Genomic DNA, 19,672 nt, shown 5'->3' with positions numbered 1-19,672 from the left:
AGCGCAGCTCTCTGCTGAGGGGTCTTGGTGGCTGTGCGGACTCTGCCAGGGTCAGCTGGTGCAAAAAGCGATAATGTGACATGGCTGTGCCTGCTGTGGAGTGCTGCCCCGGAGGGTGGCATACTCCCTGGGGGACTGGGCTTCTCCGTCCCCGCCGAGTGCTTCAGCCAGGTGTTGTGGACTGAGGTTTTCTGCCCAAACCCTGGGTTTACGTGGAGCACAATCTCTTTGCCTGCCTTCAGACTGACAGGGAACCTAAACCCCCAGAGACACAAAATCCTCGTATCAAAGCAAGTAAGACCAACGCTTGCTGTATGTCCTTGATGGGAATAACGGTGGTGAGGGGGCGTGGGAGGCATCATGTGGTTATTTTGGTGGGAATGAGAACCTTATTCTGACAGAAGCTGGCAGGATGACCTAGTGATCACCAGGGTGCTGCCGCGTGCTGCTTGTCTCTGCAGATCAGCTTGAGCCGCTCCGCACGTAGCGACAGTATTGAAGTGCCTCTTGAGCTGAGACAAGTGCACTTGCGCAGGGAGCTGCTCTGTCAGCAGACACCGCTGCGTTCCCCGTCGTCGGCGGGCCGCCTTCCCGCCGGGCTCGCTGCTGCTCTGCAGGTGCCTTGCTGCGTTGGTGCTTCAGACAACCGGGTTGCAATTGCTTGGGTGTAACTAGGGCCAGGCAGATATTAAACTGTTCTGAGTCACAGCTGGTGGAATATAACTTCATGCTTGAGGATGGCTTTTTGCCTTTTTTTTTTTTTTTTGAGTAAACAACCTTGCCCTTCAAGTTTAATTGAGAATTAAATTATTATTCCTTATGATTGACAACAAAGCTCAACTTATCTTACACTTTTTATTGTTTGCATAGGAAAGATCTAGGTAAGATGGATGAAACGTAAAATTGCGCTCCTATAATGCCTTGGCCTTTTCCCTGCAGGGCGGTACGATGCTGCCGTTGTTTTCGGCATAAAGCCGTTGGGCAGCAGCGTAACGTTCCTGGGATTAATTAACACTGCAGCGTCCCTTCCACCGGGGAGAGCAAAGCAGCTCTTCCCCCGCTCCGCAGGCGAAAAGGTTGTGGCAGGACCGGGAGGCCCCGGGTGCCCCCCGCGGCTCCGGCGAGGGGCCGGGCAGAGGCGCAGCACCGCGCGGTGGCAGAGGGCTGGAGCTGCGCGGAGCACCGGGGCGCTCTGACTCCGCGGCGGGTGGCCCGAGCGGCCAAGGCTCGCCGCGGCGGGCTGATGCCCGAAGGGAGACGCGGGCGCTCCCGCCCCCGGGGAGCTGTCGGAAGGGAGCGCCGCGGGGCGCGGGGGGGTCCGGGGGCGGGTCCGGGGGCGGGCGGGGCCGAGCCGGCGTACCGGCCGGGCCGCAGGCGCTGAGGGGCAAAGGGGAGGGGGGGGCAGGCGGGTGGGAGGCAGCTTCTCGGCGTGGTTCTGCGCTCCGGTGGAAGGAAGCGATGGGGTTCGTAAACCGCGCAGTAAGCGCCCGCCGTGGCCGGGCGGGAGGGCGTGCGGCGGTGGCTGCGGGGGGACTCCGCGCCCCGCACAGCGGCCGCGCACGTCGGTGCGGGGGGAGAGCGGCCTGCGGCCGGCGGGGGAGGGTGGCTGCAGTCCTCGGCAGTAGCCACGAGGAGGCAACCGAGTCCCAGGGAAGGGCTTGTGCGGAGGCTGCAGCAATTCCGAGAGCCCAGGTCCGGCCCCTCCTCTCCGTTTGCTTTTTGATGCGGTTTGTTGCAAGAATCCGAGTTACAACAAAAAGAAAGTGAACAGCCTGGTGCCTCAGCCTGTCATACGAGCTGAAGAAACAGTTTGCCAGCTGTCCTGTAACTGAAGGCCTCTTAGATTTGACTTCAAAGAGGAAACGAAATGAACAGTGCTTGCAGAAAAGACACAGGCTTGTAATTTCATTTGTGGAAGGATGTCAGCGAATGACAGCTAATATAATGGGAATAAAGCAAATGGGCTCAAAGGCCATAAATTAACCAGTCAATCTAGTGAAAGAAAGCTGTAGGCACAAAAGGGCTATAGACAAAAGCTGTAATGCTGATTTTTTTTTTTAATCTTCATTTTTTTCTTACATGAGCTACACCTGAGACTTCTGTCACCCTTTGCTTCAGCGCATTATTCCAAGAGCTTCTCTGTTGCAATAGGATTTCTAGAAACAGGACCTTCTTCTGGCATGAGAGCTCCTTATCCTTGCCCAATTCAGAGAAGGGTTTTTAACACGCGCTGCCTCCCCACGCCGCCCCCCCCCAGGTTCGCCAAGCTGGGCAGGGCAGGATGGCTTTGGCACAGCTTCTGCGGCAACGTGCCCCCCAGCCTCGGTGGGGCCCGGGGGGTCTGTGCTCTCCTGTGGGTTTCTGTGTGCGCTGCCGAGGGGGCTGCGTGCCGGGGATGCCCTCCCCCATCGCAAGGGGCCCACTCGGTCATCTACTCCCCAAAGGCCGACATGTCCGATTTGTATCACCCCGTGTCTGTCAGGCTCTTGAGCGTGGCAAAGGAAATGGGGAAATGATGGGAAATCCCCTTCTGCTGCTTCACTCGGGACAAGCGGAGGGTGGGGGGGAGAGGGTGGAGAACCGCGGTAAAGGTCATGATGGAGCCGGTGACCTCCCTGCGCATCAGCTGACGCATCACGGCAGGATTGTTGTCGCTGTCCATCCACTTCTCTCTCTTTTTACACACCTCCCATATTTTCTGGTCTTTTAAATATATTGCCTTGAATTCCTGACTTCACACCACAGAGAGTATCTCCCGCTACCTAGAGAAAAGCGTGTTCATCTGGGGCTCAGGCCATCGTTTCCTGGAGGGTGAACGCTCACTAGGTTGAGAGCGAGCGAAAAGGCACTGAGCACCTTGCTTTGTCTCTTGCTTGTAAACTTCCCAGGACCCGACACCATCTGCTATTCTGTTATTCTGCATCAGGGTTTTGCAGCCTCCCAGTGTCGCTGCTGTGTGATGTGCAACGCTTCCATGTCCTGCGAACCCTCCAGCACTGGCCGTTCTACGCAGTGCGATGGGTTAGAGGGTCGCTATGGAAATCTGCTCGTGTTTTAATTTGGCTACAAGTAGATGAGGGAGAAAAAGGTCAAACCACAATTCTGTAACACTTGCTTTATCCAGAGCAAAGATTTATTCACTGAAAAGGTTCCTACATATCCAGAATTTCATTAGCATAGAGTGCACTTTTTTTTTTTTGCTGGTTGCATAAACTAATACAGAAACTGTTGTTAATACTAACAATTTTTAATTAATTTAATAGCAATTCTGGAAGACACTCAGTTGATAGAAAATATAAAAAAAAAATTCTTTACTGTACAAAGTTTACATCACATTTGAAAAGAAAACGTGTCCATTTTCACCATATTACAGACTCCATTTACATTCACTACTGACGTGTGGCTTTTGTAGCAGCATTGTACAGCCAGCTTCACATTTACAACTCTAAAATGGTACGGGCTTACCGTGCTTCACACCCTTACACCAGCACACGAGGAGACAGTACAGGTGACCACAAAACAATGCAACCTAACGACTCGCTTGGCTTGCAACGTGTTGAGGGGTAAGAGAGCTCCGCTCTCTCCACAGCTCTACCATCCCACTTTGGGTCGATTTCCATGTGTCTTACACCAGCTGATTAAAACAAAAATTATCCCAGAGACAGTAATCGGTCTCTGATATACTGGCTCCAGGCGGCTGGGGGTTGCTTTCAAGAGCAATTTATGGGTGTTAAACGCAAAACCAAGGTCAGGTTGAATTAGAATCCCAAATCTCATGATTAAAGGCAGGTTTTGAAACCCCTCCTGCCCCCTGGATGCGAGCAGCAGGGCAGTGTTCCAGGCAGGGCACCACGGGGCAGTGCTCGGCCGGGCAGAGTCATGAAGGGACACGAGGTTTTAGGCGAGTGGCCCTGCCTAAAAGCAGGGAGTAACGCAGCTCTGTGTCTGGGAAGTCTTCACCGAGAGTGTTTGAATTACACCTGCGGGCAGTCATAGGAAGGACAAACAGTGGTAGGGTTTTGGGTTTTATGATTTTATCTGGCTGGTCATCCAGTGCTGGCTGTCCTCCTCCTAGCCAGTCATCTTACTAGAAAAAAAATTGCTTTCCCAGCATAGTTCTTGCACGTTTGCACAGCAGCGTTACTGCTGATGAACGGCAAGGAAACACTGGCTATTTGCAGGTTGGCGACTGGTTCCCACACTGAGGGGTCCTGGGTGTCCCAGCTTTCAGGCCCTGATTTATGCACGCAGATGGCAGAAATAAATAGTGAGGAGCACACCACAGCTGCTGCCACCCTCAAACACAGGGTTGGCTGAAGGGCTGTTCAGAACTGCAGGCTGCAAAGCAACGCTTTGCATCCAACAGCAGCTTCCACTCTTCTCTAAGGCCGGAGGCACAGCGAAGCCCACGGAGGGTTTCGGCCGATGGGTTTGTAATGTGACTGGTGCGAAGAAGCACGTTTCTGCCCGCTTTAGGTTTGTGTTGTGCTGTTGTTATTTGAGCAGTACTTGCTGGGAAAACAACTTCTGCTTAAAACTGCTGACACACACACAAAATTATTGAGAGAGAACAAACAGTAGCAAGTCTTGACGAGAACCATGTGGTGTAGGTTAAATACACAGGATATTTGGAGGGTGTTTATTTGCTTTATAAAGGTGGGGGAGAGGAAGGAGGTCAAATGAGTACCGCAATGCCACACTCCGCTACCACCGAACCAATTTTTTCTTTTATATCCGAGACACATTTAAAAAGCCATCCTATCAAAATATTTGTAAGAGAATATAACTGACTTGCACATAGCAGGAGTGAAGCTCTCTGCTCAACAGAACTCAGGAATATTCTTTTTGCCACTTCATTTTCTACAGAAGTCAGTCACCTCCAAGTAGCCAAACTGAGTGCCAGTCACCTTGCCTGCCTTACAGAGGACTTCAGTGCTCCTCTCCCTGTGATCCTCATGTCAAACCCTTGTGCTGCCAGTGAAAGGGGTACAGGGCAGGTGTGTGACGTACTAGTGCTGTCAGAGAAATGAAATTTGGTGACTTCCAGGGAGCCCTAATGAACTATCTCAGCAAAACGAAGTAGGATAAGGAGAGAAAGGAGCTGAATGTTCACTGTATAACTGGGGTCCTCCCCCTGCCCTGGCTGGCAGGAGAAGGCAGAGGAATATGAAGGGGAGGCAGGCGGGAGCCTTTGTTAACGCTGCTTGCAGTTCATTTGCAAGTGGGATAATGCATCCATCACCTTAAATCAGATGTATCCTTTGTAACCTGCATATCTCACACTGGAGGTGGGGTGGGGGGCTTTTTTGTCTTAAAATTAACCTTTGCAAGAAGTCTGAGCTGTTGGGTTGAGCCAGGTCCTCTAGACCCAGATGTAACCTTCCTGGTTGTAGGATTTCTGTTGTTGTTAGTTTCCCCCTAAACAACTGCTTTAGTCCTGAATTTCTTAACACAAACAGCTTGTAAACTTAAATGTGACCAGCTATAGGAGCTGGTAACACTCTGTGTGTGGGGAGTGACTCTGAATCTCTTAACAAGCTCTGTGCATCAAGACCTTATCTAATGCATTATTTAGGGATGGCTTTTTCCTTGTCTCTCTTGCCTTTCCCTGAAGCTCTGGAAAATGTCTTTTCTTCTACAACTGAAACGGTGATTAGGGATAAGAGTCAAGTCCGGCTGATCAGTGGTGTATTTCCAGAAAAGCTGCTAGTTGAGGGGACTAGAACTTGTTGTGCCTAAAACTTCAAAAGAAGAATTAGTCCCTTGTGTGCAGAGCTATAACAAGTCATAGTTTTATTTTTTTTAAAGGCCAGCAAGCTTAAGAGCCTCCTACGAGAACAAGCAGCTTTTATTGTGAGTTCTATGTAGAAGAGCGCTTGAGTCTTTAATTGAGACAGCCTACATGATCGGAAACTCCCCCCTCAGAAGTAGGTCTGTACTAGTGTAACTTCATTCAAGGTAACGCAGAGCTTGGACCAACCCTGATGAAACAAACCTCAGAGCTCAATGATTGGTTTGGGCAAATCACAGTGTAATAGATTGATTTTTACCTTAGTGAAAGAAAAAGGCAATCTGGAACTCCAACCCCTTGGACTAGAGGCACTGCCATTCTGAAACAAGCCAGTTCCACACCTCTTAGGGAAAACAAATGCTTTGAAGGCAGAAGATAGCTCCTATTTACCACAGACACAAGAGGGAACTAGAAATAGTTCTTTTTTTCAGTGCTGTTTGAGAATGGCTGTAGTTAAACTTGATTCACTGTTTATCGTGTTTAAAAAAATATAGTTCACACAAAAGTATTATGTAAACATTCTTTAAATAACTGCTGGTGCTCAGGCAGAATTCAGACTTTGCAAACAACACAGGACTGAATTGATGGTCGGGTGGCTTTCAGCTGTGACTGCACCAGTTCCATAGCTTGGAAGATTCAGTGAAGACTTCTGATGCTTTGTGTAAGCGGGCAGACAACATTATCACAAGACAATTACACACCACGCTATATCTTTTGATTACTTGGTTCCAGGATTCCCAAGCCAAATCTTTCAAAACGCAGGACAACTTTGCTACTGTTAATGCTGAAAAGAATGGGAAGGGAGAGGAGAAGGAAGGGGGAAAGTTATTTATTTTTAATTTTTCTTACAAAGCTACAGTCCTATAAAAGGAACTAAAATGGGTTAGATTCTGATCTCATACAACTTCAGATCACCCAGAAAAGAGGCTTAAGTAAGTAAGCAGCAAACACGTGAACTTATTCATGCTACCCTCATCAGTGGAAACATAACAGCACAAATCTGATTTGCCTCAAATTGGAGAAACAGGACGTTTTTGTAAGTACCTAAAGTGGGTAGAAGCCCGATACTTGTTTTCAACGGGCACTTGTTTCCTTCACGTAGAAGGGAAGGAAAAAATGACTTACAGAATTTTCTTTTGAAGAGAAAGGGGTGTTTTGACAAGGTACATCAATCGGTTAAAAAAACCCCAACAGAACAAACCCAAACCCATTTGCTCCTCTTTATGGACTGTAGCAAGTGCATAAAGATGTCTTTTCCTTCACCCTTAAACTGTTAGCATAGCTAGAAACATTTTCACTTCAAAATGCCTTCCTACCCACACGCACGCACTCAGGTGACGGCAAGGCAGGCAGCCTGAATGTGAGCTCTTGCAGCAGACTTTCTGAGAGAATGAATATGTGGGTGTGTTGGTCCTCACTGAAGACAGTAGAAACCTCTCTGTCCCTATCCTTTCCCCTCCGAAACAAGATATTTTTTCAAAATAATGAATCAGTAAAGAACAAAAAAAGACCTTTTCTAAAAAGGCACATATTTGCTGTGTTACCTACAATTCTGCAAAGCCCCTAATGTTAAGTCAGACATTTTGCTGAACAGGGGATGTAAACAGAAGCAAATCATAACATTCAAAGCACTGGATTTGCAAGAGGAGGAGGAGGAACTGAAGGGCACTCTTGCTTTCCTCCTCTTCTACACAGCACTGTAGCCGACCCCAGCTGACCCATGTGGGCCAGGTCTGGACACCACTTGTGGCCCCGTCCTGGGTAGGCTAAGGGACTGCAATCTGCTCCAAGCAGAGCACTGACTGTCCTTCTTCCCACTCAAGAATTGCACCAGCTTTATCCAGCCCCTGACAAAATTGACCCTGGCTTCAACGTGGGCTCTGGTCCCGAGGGAGAACTGGCACAACCTGGCCCTTAACTCTTGTTGGTTTGCAGTGCATGTGGAGTGTTCAGTCATCGGCTGTGCCTGTTACCTTCAGTCACAAAGCCACAGTCCAGCACTAAGGACGACAGGCACAACCTCAGACTGCAACTAGGAAACTGCACCCTCTGCCTCCTGAGACTTGCAGGCAAGTCACACCAGTTTCAGGAAAACCCCCAACCTGCTGGGCAGGGCACACAGCACGTGCTGTTGCTTGCAGCCGGTTAGTCAGAGAGCAGACCACTAGACCCTTCCCAGGAGGAAGCTACAGCCTGCTGAAATGCTTCAGAAGTGAAAGATGGCCACGTTGTTAGACAGTAACTTCTTGCAGACAGGAGTTGTTATTCAAGCTAACAGCCCACACCAAGCGGAAAAAGGCAGAAAAGGAGAATTCGGATAAAGTGTTGATTATGTCCATGGGTTAATTTCGTGGTTTGTTTTTGCTTTTTTTAAATGGAAGGTGATTGTCCAAGTTGCCGGTTAGGATACAACACATGGAAGCATGCAAGGTGGAGCCCATTATTGCACCAGAAGCTACAACCTACAAAGAAATATGGGAGGGAAGGGAAAAAGACACCATGAGAGTTAGTTTTCAGTTATTTAAAGCAAGCCCTTGAGAACTATATTATAAAGCTTATATATTATAAAGCTTACACCAGAACACAGCATGGGGTTAGTGCAATGTTTCTCAAAGGATCTGTCAGAGGGGATGTGAACATATCTTTAGTGGGTTTTGAATCTGAGGAGGTCTCTGGCTGGCATGGCTACGGAGAGCCTCCCAAGCGTCACTTGACTGTAACGCAGTTTGCAAGGGATGAACAACAACTGAGCTGCCTGCACTTTCATTTCAATGAGCACTAATTCAGCTGTCAATGCTGATAATTAATACTGACACTTAAAGTACTTTTCCCCTATTAAATGCTTTGAGCAGAAGAAAAAGTAGTAATGTATGCAAAATGACATGAAACACTTGAGGGGGAGGTGTCGGTCCGTCTACCCAGGGAAAAATAATTAGGGTAACTACTATATAAGACATCGGTTTGCAGTTCCACAAGCTGTTCAAGAATGACTCCCTATGGAAACACTAATCCAAAATAATCACTTGGCAAACTGCTCTGGAATTGAGCATTCTCATGAACTGACTGCCCAAATGGGAAGCATTACTTCAAGTTCATTTCCAATGGGATGTTAAAGGACAACGCGAGAGCGTGATTGTCTGCATGGGAATGTGTAGACAGCCTGGGCTCTCAGCCTGCTCTGTGGTGTCTGGTTAGGTAGGGGAAAAGATGTCAGATCAGTCATTGGAGTTAATGATCCAACACAAGTGGATCTTACTGTATTGAGAAATGGGGGTGTGAAAGTGTCGATGCACAAAACCATAGTGTTGGAGTACAGTGTGGTTCTGCAGAAAGGAAAAAATATTACCAAAGGATACTGCTGTGTCATGCAAATCTGCTGGCAAAAGAATTGTTGTCTTCATAACATAACATAACTTAAATACAATGGAGGGAGGATTAGTTTAAAAAAAAAAAATAGGAGGAAATGTCACAAGTGAAGCTGGATGACTTGAAGGAACGGATAATGGAAAAGCACATACTCAAGGTAGCTGGGTATAGATCTGGCCAGCACAAGCTCTGCCTGGAAATAGGGTTTGGTATGCTTTAGGCCAGAAGAGGGAAAAAAACCTGCTTCTCTTAAATTATGACTGAAGTACAGATAAGAAGCAGCAATTACATGCAGGTCCATTTTTTAGCTCTGAGTTTGTTGGTTTCTCTTTAAATTTTTATTCTAAAAAATCTAGACAATTGAAACCACCAGGCCTGAAGTGCAGCTCTGCTGGAATAGTGTGTATTCAAGGGTGCAGAAAGACACCTTGCTTCCCAACTATGTTCCACAGCACACAGAGGCAGTCACTGATAATGCAAAGAACAACTGCCAAATGTAAGGCTCTCTCAACCCTTTGTTCTACCTTTTTAAAATGAGTGCTGTGATATGCATTTATACCTGTCTAGTGTAAGGAAAAAATACCAGACAGTTCTACTCATCCGTGAGTGGGTAGTAAGCATTCAATCTTTGCTGATAATAGTGTCCTTTTATATAAGGGTGAGGCCACAGACTTGGAGAAGCATTCCACATTTTAAAGGTGTTAGACATCATAATGTATCAGGGATCCAGTACAAATGTTAGGGAAATTGCACAAGAGACAAATGGTGAAATTTTCAACCAAACCCCCAAACAAGCCACACCCATCAAAGCACAAAATGCCATGACAGTCACCATATAAGCAAACAAACATTTGGTTAGTTATGATAAGGTATTGCAGGAAGATCGTGAAACGTTATGGGAAAGAAAGCGGTAGATTAAACATCAAAAAAAGGAGAAAAAAGAGAAAATAAATATTGGAGGTTCAGTAGATGAAAATAAACAGTGAGCAAAGTATGTGGTAAATGGGCTCTGGTTGCAAACACGTCTGATCTTCCCCAGACTTTGTGAAAAAACACTGAGGTTACCAAAATAGAACCCTGTGCCCAAAAGAAACTCTAGGCATGTTGCTGAAACTGGGCTGGCTGTCTTTCACTGGGGCTTGCAGGCCCAGCCTCTTAACTGAGGTGGGGGTTTCGGTCTCTTGGCTCCAGAAATTGTATCTGCTTTGCTTCCACTTGATTTTGGGAGAAGTGGAACTGGGAACCATCCTTCTCTGAGAGTGACAAAGGGAAGGGAGGCTGAAAGTTTTAGGCCTTGTGGCTTTATGCTCATCCAGTCTGAACTGGAATGAGTTTTATAGTCTGGTCTGTCATAACAGATGTCATGGGATGTACAATCAGGTGTTTGAGGGAACTCTTCCGGTTTTGACAGTTTACATTGCAACACAGAAACTGACTTTGAAAGTATCACCATCTGACACGGATTTATGCTGACTTCTCATGATTTATCTTTCCTTGGTCCAGATCTTGACATAGTTTCAACTTAGAGATTCAGTCCAAACATTGCAACTTGTTCCTAGCTGTCAAGTTTACTGCATCTTCAGGATTTCTACATCACTTGACACATGATTACCACCTACTTTGGTTTTTCCCCAGAAGTCACTTACTCTGCTGCATTTCTTTATCTGCCTGTGCAAATTGTGCACTCTTCCATAAAGAGGGTAGAGGGAGTTGGATTTTGTTTCCTACATGCTCCTTGAGGAAGGCTACGACCTTAGGACTCTTCCAAAATTTGACAGTTCAGTTTCAAAGGGAAACGATGGCACATTCTTTGGTCCCTCCCTTCCTCAGGGAAATTCTAACCACTTTGGGGTCAGTGTGGGCCCTTTCCAATACTGTTGGTAGATACTCTCTGAAACCAAACATAAAGCTGGGTAAGTAATCTACTGAAGGAGGGAGGCGAATATGTTGAAGTATGAGATGAACTGTCTGAAGCACGCAAGCTTAATTGCATAATTTCCTAGTAACTACAACAGCAGAACAGAGCACTGTTACTCTCCCAGAGGAGGTTTGACAGCCCGCAGGAAGGCAAAATAAAGCACAGAAACGATCAGTTAGCAAAGTCTGAGCAGCATAAATGTTCTTAACAGCAGCAAATACTCACTCAGCAGACTTCCAGAAATGCCCTGGGTGGGAAAGCCGACGATTCAATTTTGGCAGTTTTTCAAGCATATCCATGAGGACAGTGAAGCTAGGTCTCTCACTGAGATCAAATGACCAGCACGCTGAGAGAATTTCCTGCAAAGGATATTCGTGGCTCATTATCTCCATTTAGTTCACAGGTCAACTGTGCAGACCAAGCAAATGAGTGAGCATTGTGATTTGTGTGAGCCCAGCCAGAGATACTGTTTAACAGAGGTCTTGGACATTCTTATAATCAAACAGTATCCTGTGTAGCAGTGGATGTCCACTTCTATATGACAGTTATGGGCAGAGGCTTAGTATCTAACCTCATGTCCCATTCTAATCTGTTCTCTCTCCTGCCCTTTATCTTTAGAGTTATGATAAGAGTAAAATAAATCTCCTCTGATTTTTCCTGAAAAACAGCTATATGGAAGGATTCCTGCAACTGAGGTACTTACGTTGACTTCTTTCCCCAAACTAACAGTTGTAAGGACTTGTTTCACTCCTTCGCCACTTCCAATCTGCCAGATGAGCGCCTCTGCAGGCTGGTTCTTGAAAGGCCATTCTCTTGCTTGAAGCTCATACCACACAGTCCTGCAACATCAACAGACAAATCAAGCCTTTGCCTGCTCTGAAGAGAAAGATACAAAACCCTGACACTGCTCCAATTTCTTCAGATAAGCTCTGGAAGGTGTGTAAGGCTGTGCAGCAAATCCCTCCCACCCCACACACCTCCCACCCCACACACCTCCCACCTGTGACTTTTGTAGGTGAGAAAAATGTGAGTCTGTGAGTAGAGGACCACTAACTCGCAAGGCTCAGGCCTGTAACAAATTTCATTTAGCAAGCTCCTGTGGTACTCTTAGGTGTTCCTCTCTTACCCAAAGGCATAGATATCTGCAGCTTTGGAGAAAGGCAGCTTGTCTTCATCTTTCCCAGGGGCCATCTCCCGAACAATCTCAGGGGCCAGGTAGCATAACCAGTCATGAGGCAGCTTCAATTCATTCTCCCTCCTGAGTTCAAAAGAAAGAAGTGGTACTGAAACACTACTGCTTCAACCAAGCAGCAGCATATGGACCATATCTGTGCTTCACCTAATGCCTTGACTTTATTTACTCAAATGTTTTCACTGACATTTCCTTTCTAATTGATTTTCTTGCTATATTAAAAAATATGCATCTCTTAGCCTGACTCTCCAGCTCATTCTTGGGCTTAAAGTTTTCTTTGTTCTGTGTTCTGAGCCTTACTTTATACGTAACTTCCTAGCTCTGGGCTATGGGAACTGTAGAAAGAGCTCTGCTTAAAAAAAAAAGAAAAGAAAACATGCGTATTCCAAAAATGTGTGTACTAAAGCAATTGACACTCCTCACTTGTACTGTGTAATGCATCAAAATGTTTCCCTATTTGATCATTATTTTTCACTCTAGAATTGGACGAAGCACTTACCTTCCTTCCTGAACCACACCCGAAATTCCAAATAATCCAAAGTCAGTGATCACAACTTTCCCATTGTCATAGAAAACATTCTTGGATTTCAGATCCTTATGTACAATCCCCTTTGCGTGAAGATACCCCATGCCCTGGGAAATATATGCAGAGATGTAAACTTTTTTTTATTATTTACAAGCCTCTAACTCTGGGCATGCTTTGCTTTCTAATACACATTTACTCTCATTACTCCAGCATAAATGATTAATTGTAAGTGGGGACACAGCAGCTGTCTGACTTATGCAGGACGGGTGCAAGGGAAGTCTGCAAGGGAGCAGATCTTTGCTTAGTGCTCAACCTCTAAATTGCTTTTCATACTCTGGGTAGTAGGGCTGCTGGAAGGGTACTCTTAGTTGAAGCATTAAGTGGCTGTGGACTTCATAATTCTGGAGAAGTCTTTATGTAGAAGAACAATGAACAACTGACACAAGTTTGCTTGCTAAATTAACAGGATATTTCTGCCAGAAAAGAAAACAGCAACTGTAGAAATGCTTCTTCAGTTGAGAAATATTGAAAGCAAGCACAGAAAACACTGTGCAAATCTGGGAGAAAATGCCATCTACTTCAAAATGGATTAATTTAGCTGCAGTTACTAATAAAGAGAAGAGACCCGGAAGGAAACCTGTCCTGCATACCTTTCTTCATTGTTCCCTTTATCTAAATTCTCCCTTCCTAACCCCTTACTGACAAGCAAAAGGTCTATTTCTCTCCTTACGGGCCCTTGGTCTATTCCCCACTAAATTAGCACTTTTTTTCAGCCAACTTTGAGTATCTCCTGCTGCAACACCCTGTCGGGCTATTGAGATTTACAGAACCTCTCCAGCTGTGCAGCCTCTGAGCTCTTGCTGAGGCACTGCCCAGAAAGCGGATGTCTCCATTAGCACAACGTGCCCTTACCTTAATGATCTCCTGTGCTATCTGCCTGGTTTTGTTAATATCCAGGGATATCTTGGGGTCCCTTACAAACGAGTGAAGCGTTCTTCCTTTGCAGAAACTACAGGAAAGAGGAACAACAATCCTGAAAGAGGTCTTTAAAATAGTGGAGAGAAATAAGAATGTAACACCGGATGTTCAGTTGGTTTTCTTATCATGTTGACAGAATCCCAGCCCTCTTCCACTGCTGGGAAATGCCATTTTGAAGACCTTTAAGGACCCAATTGTACAGGACACCTATTGTTAAAGCACGCTCAAGGATATGCAACAAATGCTTATGTATTTCTTCAGAGGCCCAGTTGTTGTTATGCTGCTCTGACATCTGAAGTCCAGTTTTCGAAATCTGAGCACCAGCTTCTGCTGCTGGTGCTACTGGGTCACTTAAGCAGGAAACTTCTTTTGAAACTGGCAATTAGAAATGACTGAGTACCTCCTTGCAGACTATGAGAATGGCATGCCCTTGGCCTTACTTAACTTCAGCCTGCATATAAACATCCCCAAAAGTTGTTATTTAGGGGCTAAATGATCCTCTTCTCAACTAAATACGGAAAACAGAAGAGAGGAGAAAAATAGTAACATTTTTGCCTAATCAGCAAGTGTCCCTAAAAGGAACAGATAACTGTTGCATTACCAGCCGCACACATTGGTTTATTGTCACTTTGCTGAATTGGAACCATCTGGAAGTAGATGACAGAGGAACAGCCTGTTCCAGTTTTTTTTTTCCTCCTGCTTTTTGAATTTTATTATTTAAGAATTCAAACATAAAAAGAAACCTGCCAAAAAAATATTATATGTTCCCTAAAAGGAAACAACCCTAATATCGAAAACCTTGAGCAACACAGACTGCCTTCATGTCTGCCACCTCCTGACTGCAGTGAGAGATTTATTTTTATATTAAAAAAATAAATATTATCTATCTAGAATAGATATATTAAAAATAATACTAATATGCTATATCCTTACCTGGTAATGATTGCTAAATGAGGAGGGTTCATGCATGCTCCCATGAAAAGTACCACGTTCTCATGCCGGGTCTGTCTATAGTTCATCACCTCCTTTTTAAAGAGCTTGAGATGATCCTGATTGTTCCCGTCTATCTCCAACAGCCTGATGGCCACTTCCCCATGCCATTTTCCCTTGTAAACCTTCCCCCATCGTCCTTGGCCAATAGGATCCCCCAGTTCAATCTGTTCAAAAGGGATGTCCCATTCTTGCAGGTAGACGCTGGTCTGGCTAGGTTTGCGATAAATCATCCCTTGCAAGTGTGGCCGTCTGTTTGGCAAATCTTCCACCTCATCCTCATCATCTTCGGGTTCTGATTTATTAGTCTCTGGTTCTTCCACCTGTTTACAAAAGAGAAGGAAAATATATGCTGAGAGTGCCATCCGAGGGGCAGAAGCAGCCTGTCAGCCAGCAGCAAAAGCTCCTTTGAGACAACTTTAGGGAGTTGGATGTACGCATTTGACTATAGCTCTAGAAATACACCTCACAGGACAGAACCATCTCAGAAGGCTACAAAAAGACATCTTCTGTATGTCAGTGCACACAGGTGAAGACAAGAAAGTCTTTATCCCATATAGAGTTAAATTTGTAGAATCAGCACTAACAGCTAGGGACTCAGCATCTCTCAGGATTTGGCCTTCAATGTGGGGAAAAATACTACAAGACCACTCTAAAAGGAAGGGTCAAGAACCTCTTTGTTCTTCAAATAAATGTGGGTGGGTTTTTGTTGGGGTTTTTCTGTGATTACTAAAATTCTCCTGTTAGGGAAAAATGCTCCAAAAATCAGCCAGCTTGATCCAAATTCCAGTAACTTCTGCTGAAATCATTGATTCTATCTCTAGAGGTTTACTCATCCCTACAGAAACCCATTTCACTGTTCATGCTACAAGTTGAACATGTGCTTAGGCACTACCAAAATCAGTCTTGTGAATAGGTATGCAAAGGCTTTCCTATGCAAAACATTAGCTCATGGTAGATCCTGCAAAGCAAAGCCTGTAAGCATCAGCTTATGTGACCACGGGTAGCACCTACACATGCATTACCTGCAGATTTGAGGTCGTCAGAGCATTTAGACCTCTGTAACTCTAGCAGCAGGCCTGCAGCTCTTGTAATGTAAAAATGGCTGTGCCAAACTGAGTGAGCCAGAAGTTTGAAAATATCACCTTAGCCCAATTAGAAAAATTTAAGTATTGTTACAAGTTTCAGCCTAGCTACAGAAGCCACAAATTTTCAGCTGAGATCTTTGCAGTACAAACAGTTCAGGCACAGGAAGTCTACACATAATTCCAGCACCACAACTTTTTTATTGCACTTTCCATGGCATTTATGATTGTACAAAAGGGCAAATCAGAAAACCTACCTCTGCTTCACATTCAAGTCCATCTGTGTCTGGCTGTTCGTGAGCACTAAAAAAAGACGACAGGTTTACAGTGAAAATAATGTTTGCATATCCACCCGAGTTAGAAAAGTAGGCTGCTACCTATGCCATTAGTGGAGTGGAAAGAAGCAAATAGAGACCAGATCTTGACAGCATTATAGTAGGTCAGAGAAAAATACAATTACATCTCCACTTAACCGATGAGGACTTTCTAAGCTTACTTTAGCAAACGAGGGACAAAGACTTCGAAGTGATTTTCAATGATTAAGTGGCAGGAATTGATTTGGCAGTGGCATGGCTGCATTATTACAGTGTGTCCCAGTAATGGATATTCCTATTCCTACTACTGAAATTCCTACAGTGGAGAAGCAATTGTGAGTGCTGGCAATGGAGGCTAAAAACTTTTGCATGCCCTACAACTCAGATCCTTAAAAAGACATTTCCTTGCAGCTAAGTGTGTCATGCTCTTTTAATCGTAAAACTCCATAACTTCTATTTCATTGGACCTTTCTGATCTCGGGAATGCACACATATCCATAACTAGATGTTAAAGATGTGGACTTCTTACTGATTTCAAGTACATATCATATTCAGCTTTATAAAACTGTGAATACCAGTATCACTCTTGCTGACTAAAATTATCCTGTGAGTTCTCAGACGATAAGTTGGACGATGGTTGGACTTGATGATCTTACAGGTCTTTTCCAACCACAGTGATTCTGTGAAGTTCAGTTTTGGTCATAACATTGCGATTTCACACTGATCTGAAGATTATCAGGTAAACACTATGCAAATAAAAGAATTTAAAACTATACTTACTTAGTGTCTGCAGCTGTTTCTGGAGGCTGTGCTATTTGTGCAAGACTGGGAATTTCTGGGAAAGTAGAAACATTTATGATACATATTTTACACTTTCTTATAGATTGGAAGTTTTAACATTGCAATAGTGATAATTTGCTTCTCATTCAGGAATTATAAAGTAAACTCAACCACAGACAATATGATTTTATACTTCTGTTCTCTTAAAACTATGCTCATCTTTCCTAGTACTTATATGCCTGTATATTGACCAAGCCCAGTCTTTTTCCCATTCACCTACTTATCTGTAATGTCTTTCAAGGTCAGTCCTTGTCTGTAAACTGCTCACACGCCCTCAAGTTGCCTTGGACAATCAGAAATAGTTAAATCCTCACAAAAATAGGACGTTTGAATTCATCTATATTGCAGGTCATGTATTCCAACTGCACCTAGTCTGTCCAGTGTCACTAGTGCACCGGAAATTCAGCTTCGGTTGCAACTCCTTCCAAAATGCAGAATAAACATCATCAATTCTCACTCTGGAAACAAAACAAGTTGTTTCTAAGGGTTCACGAACAGCTGACTGAAAAAGTTTGTATATGCAAATCCACATATGAATAGTGTTGCATCATTCTTAAATCCCATAGGCAAAAGCCTCAGTTCATAAAGGCGAGCTCAGTGTTCCGGAATTGGCAGCGTCCATTTATACTAGCTAAGCTATAACCCTAGAAGTGAGCCTTTTTAAAGAAAGAACATGGCTGTGTATAAAATCCCACAGCAGAAAGCTACTGTTTTACAACTGAATATTCAAAGTTTCACCTTAGTACGTAAATCACATCACCACTTCATATTAGGGGAGAGAGGCCTGAATTATATACCAAGATAAGAGAAAGTCTGAATTGTTTTAGATACTTTTTTTTAAAAGCAGAATTATTGCTCTTGGGCAGCATGCAGAAGTTTACAAACAAGTTACTTTTTGGCAGCAGAAGCTGGTTAGTAGAATTAAAACAATCAACTCACCTGGGAAGATAAATTGTTGTCTATGCTGAATGTAGTAGGCAGCTTTAATTTTTTTTTTTTTAAAAGGACAGCAAAAAAAATTACCAGGAGAAAAAAAAAAACACAAACAAGTTAGAGGATCATCAGTAAGTGCCCCATATGCATTCAATGAATTAGTCCCAACTCACTGTTGGGAAACAGATTAGTAGATTATCAGCCTGCTTGAGGGGGTGAATTTCAGCACATGCATTTTTGGAAGATTATGAGAGATGATACTTATCAAATGAAAGCTATGATACCAATAAGCAAACAGTCTGGTGGGAAAACAACACATTCAGACTTCAAGTGGCAGAAGCAAATTTAGAGAACCCAGGAATGCTAAAAGGCAGGCCCAGGTAAAAGCTTCAGCGCTCTTTCATGTCTTCAGCTTTTCAGAGACGCACCCAGAGAAGCTGAAGCTCATGAGCCATCTGCAACCATTTTTTTTACTTCAGTGAATTTGAGCAGTATGTCTTAATACGAAGTAGTTGCAGTAGAATCCCTGAACTAAACTGACTCTGCTGCTCCAAAAGGAGCCTACTCAAAAGAGTAGGCTAAAACAGTGACTTTCACTCACAGATCAAAAGCTTGCTGCAAAATACAGCATTGTTGAAGGCTAGATGTAGCAGCTAGTGAGCAGCATATGACTTCATTTCCAGATCAAAGAAATTAAATTTATTCTCACTCTGTAAATCTTTGCCCTTGTCAGAGATCCTTGCCTCTATCCACTTTGGTAAAGACTGCACATTTGGGTCCTTAATATGTAAAGTATGTAGGGTAAATTCTTCTCTACTATACATGTATGTCAGTGGTTTAAAAATGAGTGTTGATTGTTGGTTATCTTTTGGGAGGGACTGGTAAAGTAATTCATCCCAGTTCTCATTTTTATGTTTTGCTCTAGCAAATCAACTTACTCATGATTTAAAGCCACTGGTGACCAAACACAGCAGGCAGCATGCATTTTATAATACAATGAGAAAAGGGAGGAGAAAGAAATTTTTTTTTTTTAATACTTTTCAAAACAGGAGAAAATAGAAAGATCAAATCATTTAAGAAAGGTGCCAGCACTCCTTAATAATCTGTGTCCTGGGAAGGTTATCTTGTTGGTATCACTTAAAAACTTTTACAAACAGATCATTTTCTTTTATAAAGTAACAAGATACACCTTCACACCTTGCTTGAGACACAATCATGTATTCAGAAACCTGCAACTACCTATGAAGTCTTGGTCAGCCTCTGGTTGCAGAGAGGCCCTTCTGATCTTGGTAGAGTCTCCTGGAAAAGATAAGTTTACCTGGGAAGTTAAATCGTCCATCCCTCTGGCCCATAGGAGATGGATTTGGGGGAGGTGTTGCACTGGGAGGGTTGGAAGACTGGAAAGGTGCTGGAGAAGATGGTGTGGATGAGGTTGTAGAAGAAGGATTACTGCTAGAGTCCAGATGATTTATTGCTGGTGGATGCTCCTGCAAAGCAAGGAGAACAATAAAAAGAAAGAAAGAATTCTCCTCAATGTTTACTGAACAACAGAGAAGCGAAAGCGGTCCCTAGCCTCGATCATAGCATAGTTTTTCTAAGTGAGTAGGCAGCTGGTGCTGTGCACAACCTGTGTTTTACAAGGAGAAAACATCACATATTGAAGTCTCCTTGCAAAGCGAAAGCTCAAGGTACCATTCTTGCTCCAACCAGCAAGGTACTGCTGCCACTCTCCTTATTGT

At 44.3% G+C, this 19,672-nt stretch overlaps 1 protein-coding gene across 1 annotated transcript in view; it reads right to left on the bottom strand.

Moving 5' to 3' along the window:
* Positions 1–3,125: 3,125 nt before the first annotated feature.
* KSR1 (kinase suppressor of ras 1) overlaps positions 3,126–19,672 on the bottom strand; it is a 74,314-nt gene continuing 57,767 nt past the window's right edge. The window contains exons 10-20 of the mRNA XM_059829215.1: positions 19,252–19,420; positions 17,940–17,981; positions 16,941–16,995; positions 16,104–16,149; positions 14,705–15,084; positions 13,706–13,802; positions 12,767–12,900; positions 12,202–12,333; positions 11,779–11,914; positions 11,301–11,434; positions 3,126–6,575 (exon numbers count right to left, since the gene is read on the bottom strand). Of these exons, the coding sequence (XP_059685198.1) occupies positions 6,497–6,575; positions 11,301–11,434; positions 11,779–11,914; positions 12,202–12,333; positions 12,767–12,900; positions 13,706–13,802; positions 14,705–15,084; positions 16,104–16,149; positions 16,941–16,995; positions 17,940–17,981; positions 19,252–19,420 (1,404 nt within the window). The 3' untranslated portion in view covers positions 3,126–6,496. The remainder of the gene's footprint in view (positions 6,576–11,300; positions 11,435–11,778; positions 11,915–12,201; positions 12,334–12,766; positions 12,901–13,705; positions 13,803–14,704; positions 15,085–16,103; positions 16,150–16,940; positions 16,996–17,939; positions 17,982–19,251; positions 19,421–19,672) is intronic.

Source organism: Gavia stellata, chromosome 25 (genome assembly GCF_030936135.1).
Source record: "Gavia stellata isolate bGavSte3 chromosome 25, bGavSte3.hap2, whole genome shotgun sequence".
Classification (NCBI taxonomy): Eukaryota; Metazoa; Chordata; class Aves; order Gaviiformes; family Gaviidae; genus Gavia; species Gavia stellata.
Note: the sequence above shows the minus strand (reverse complement) of the source record. Positions and strands in the feature narration are given on the sequence as shown.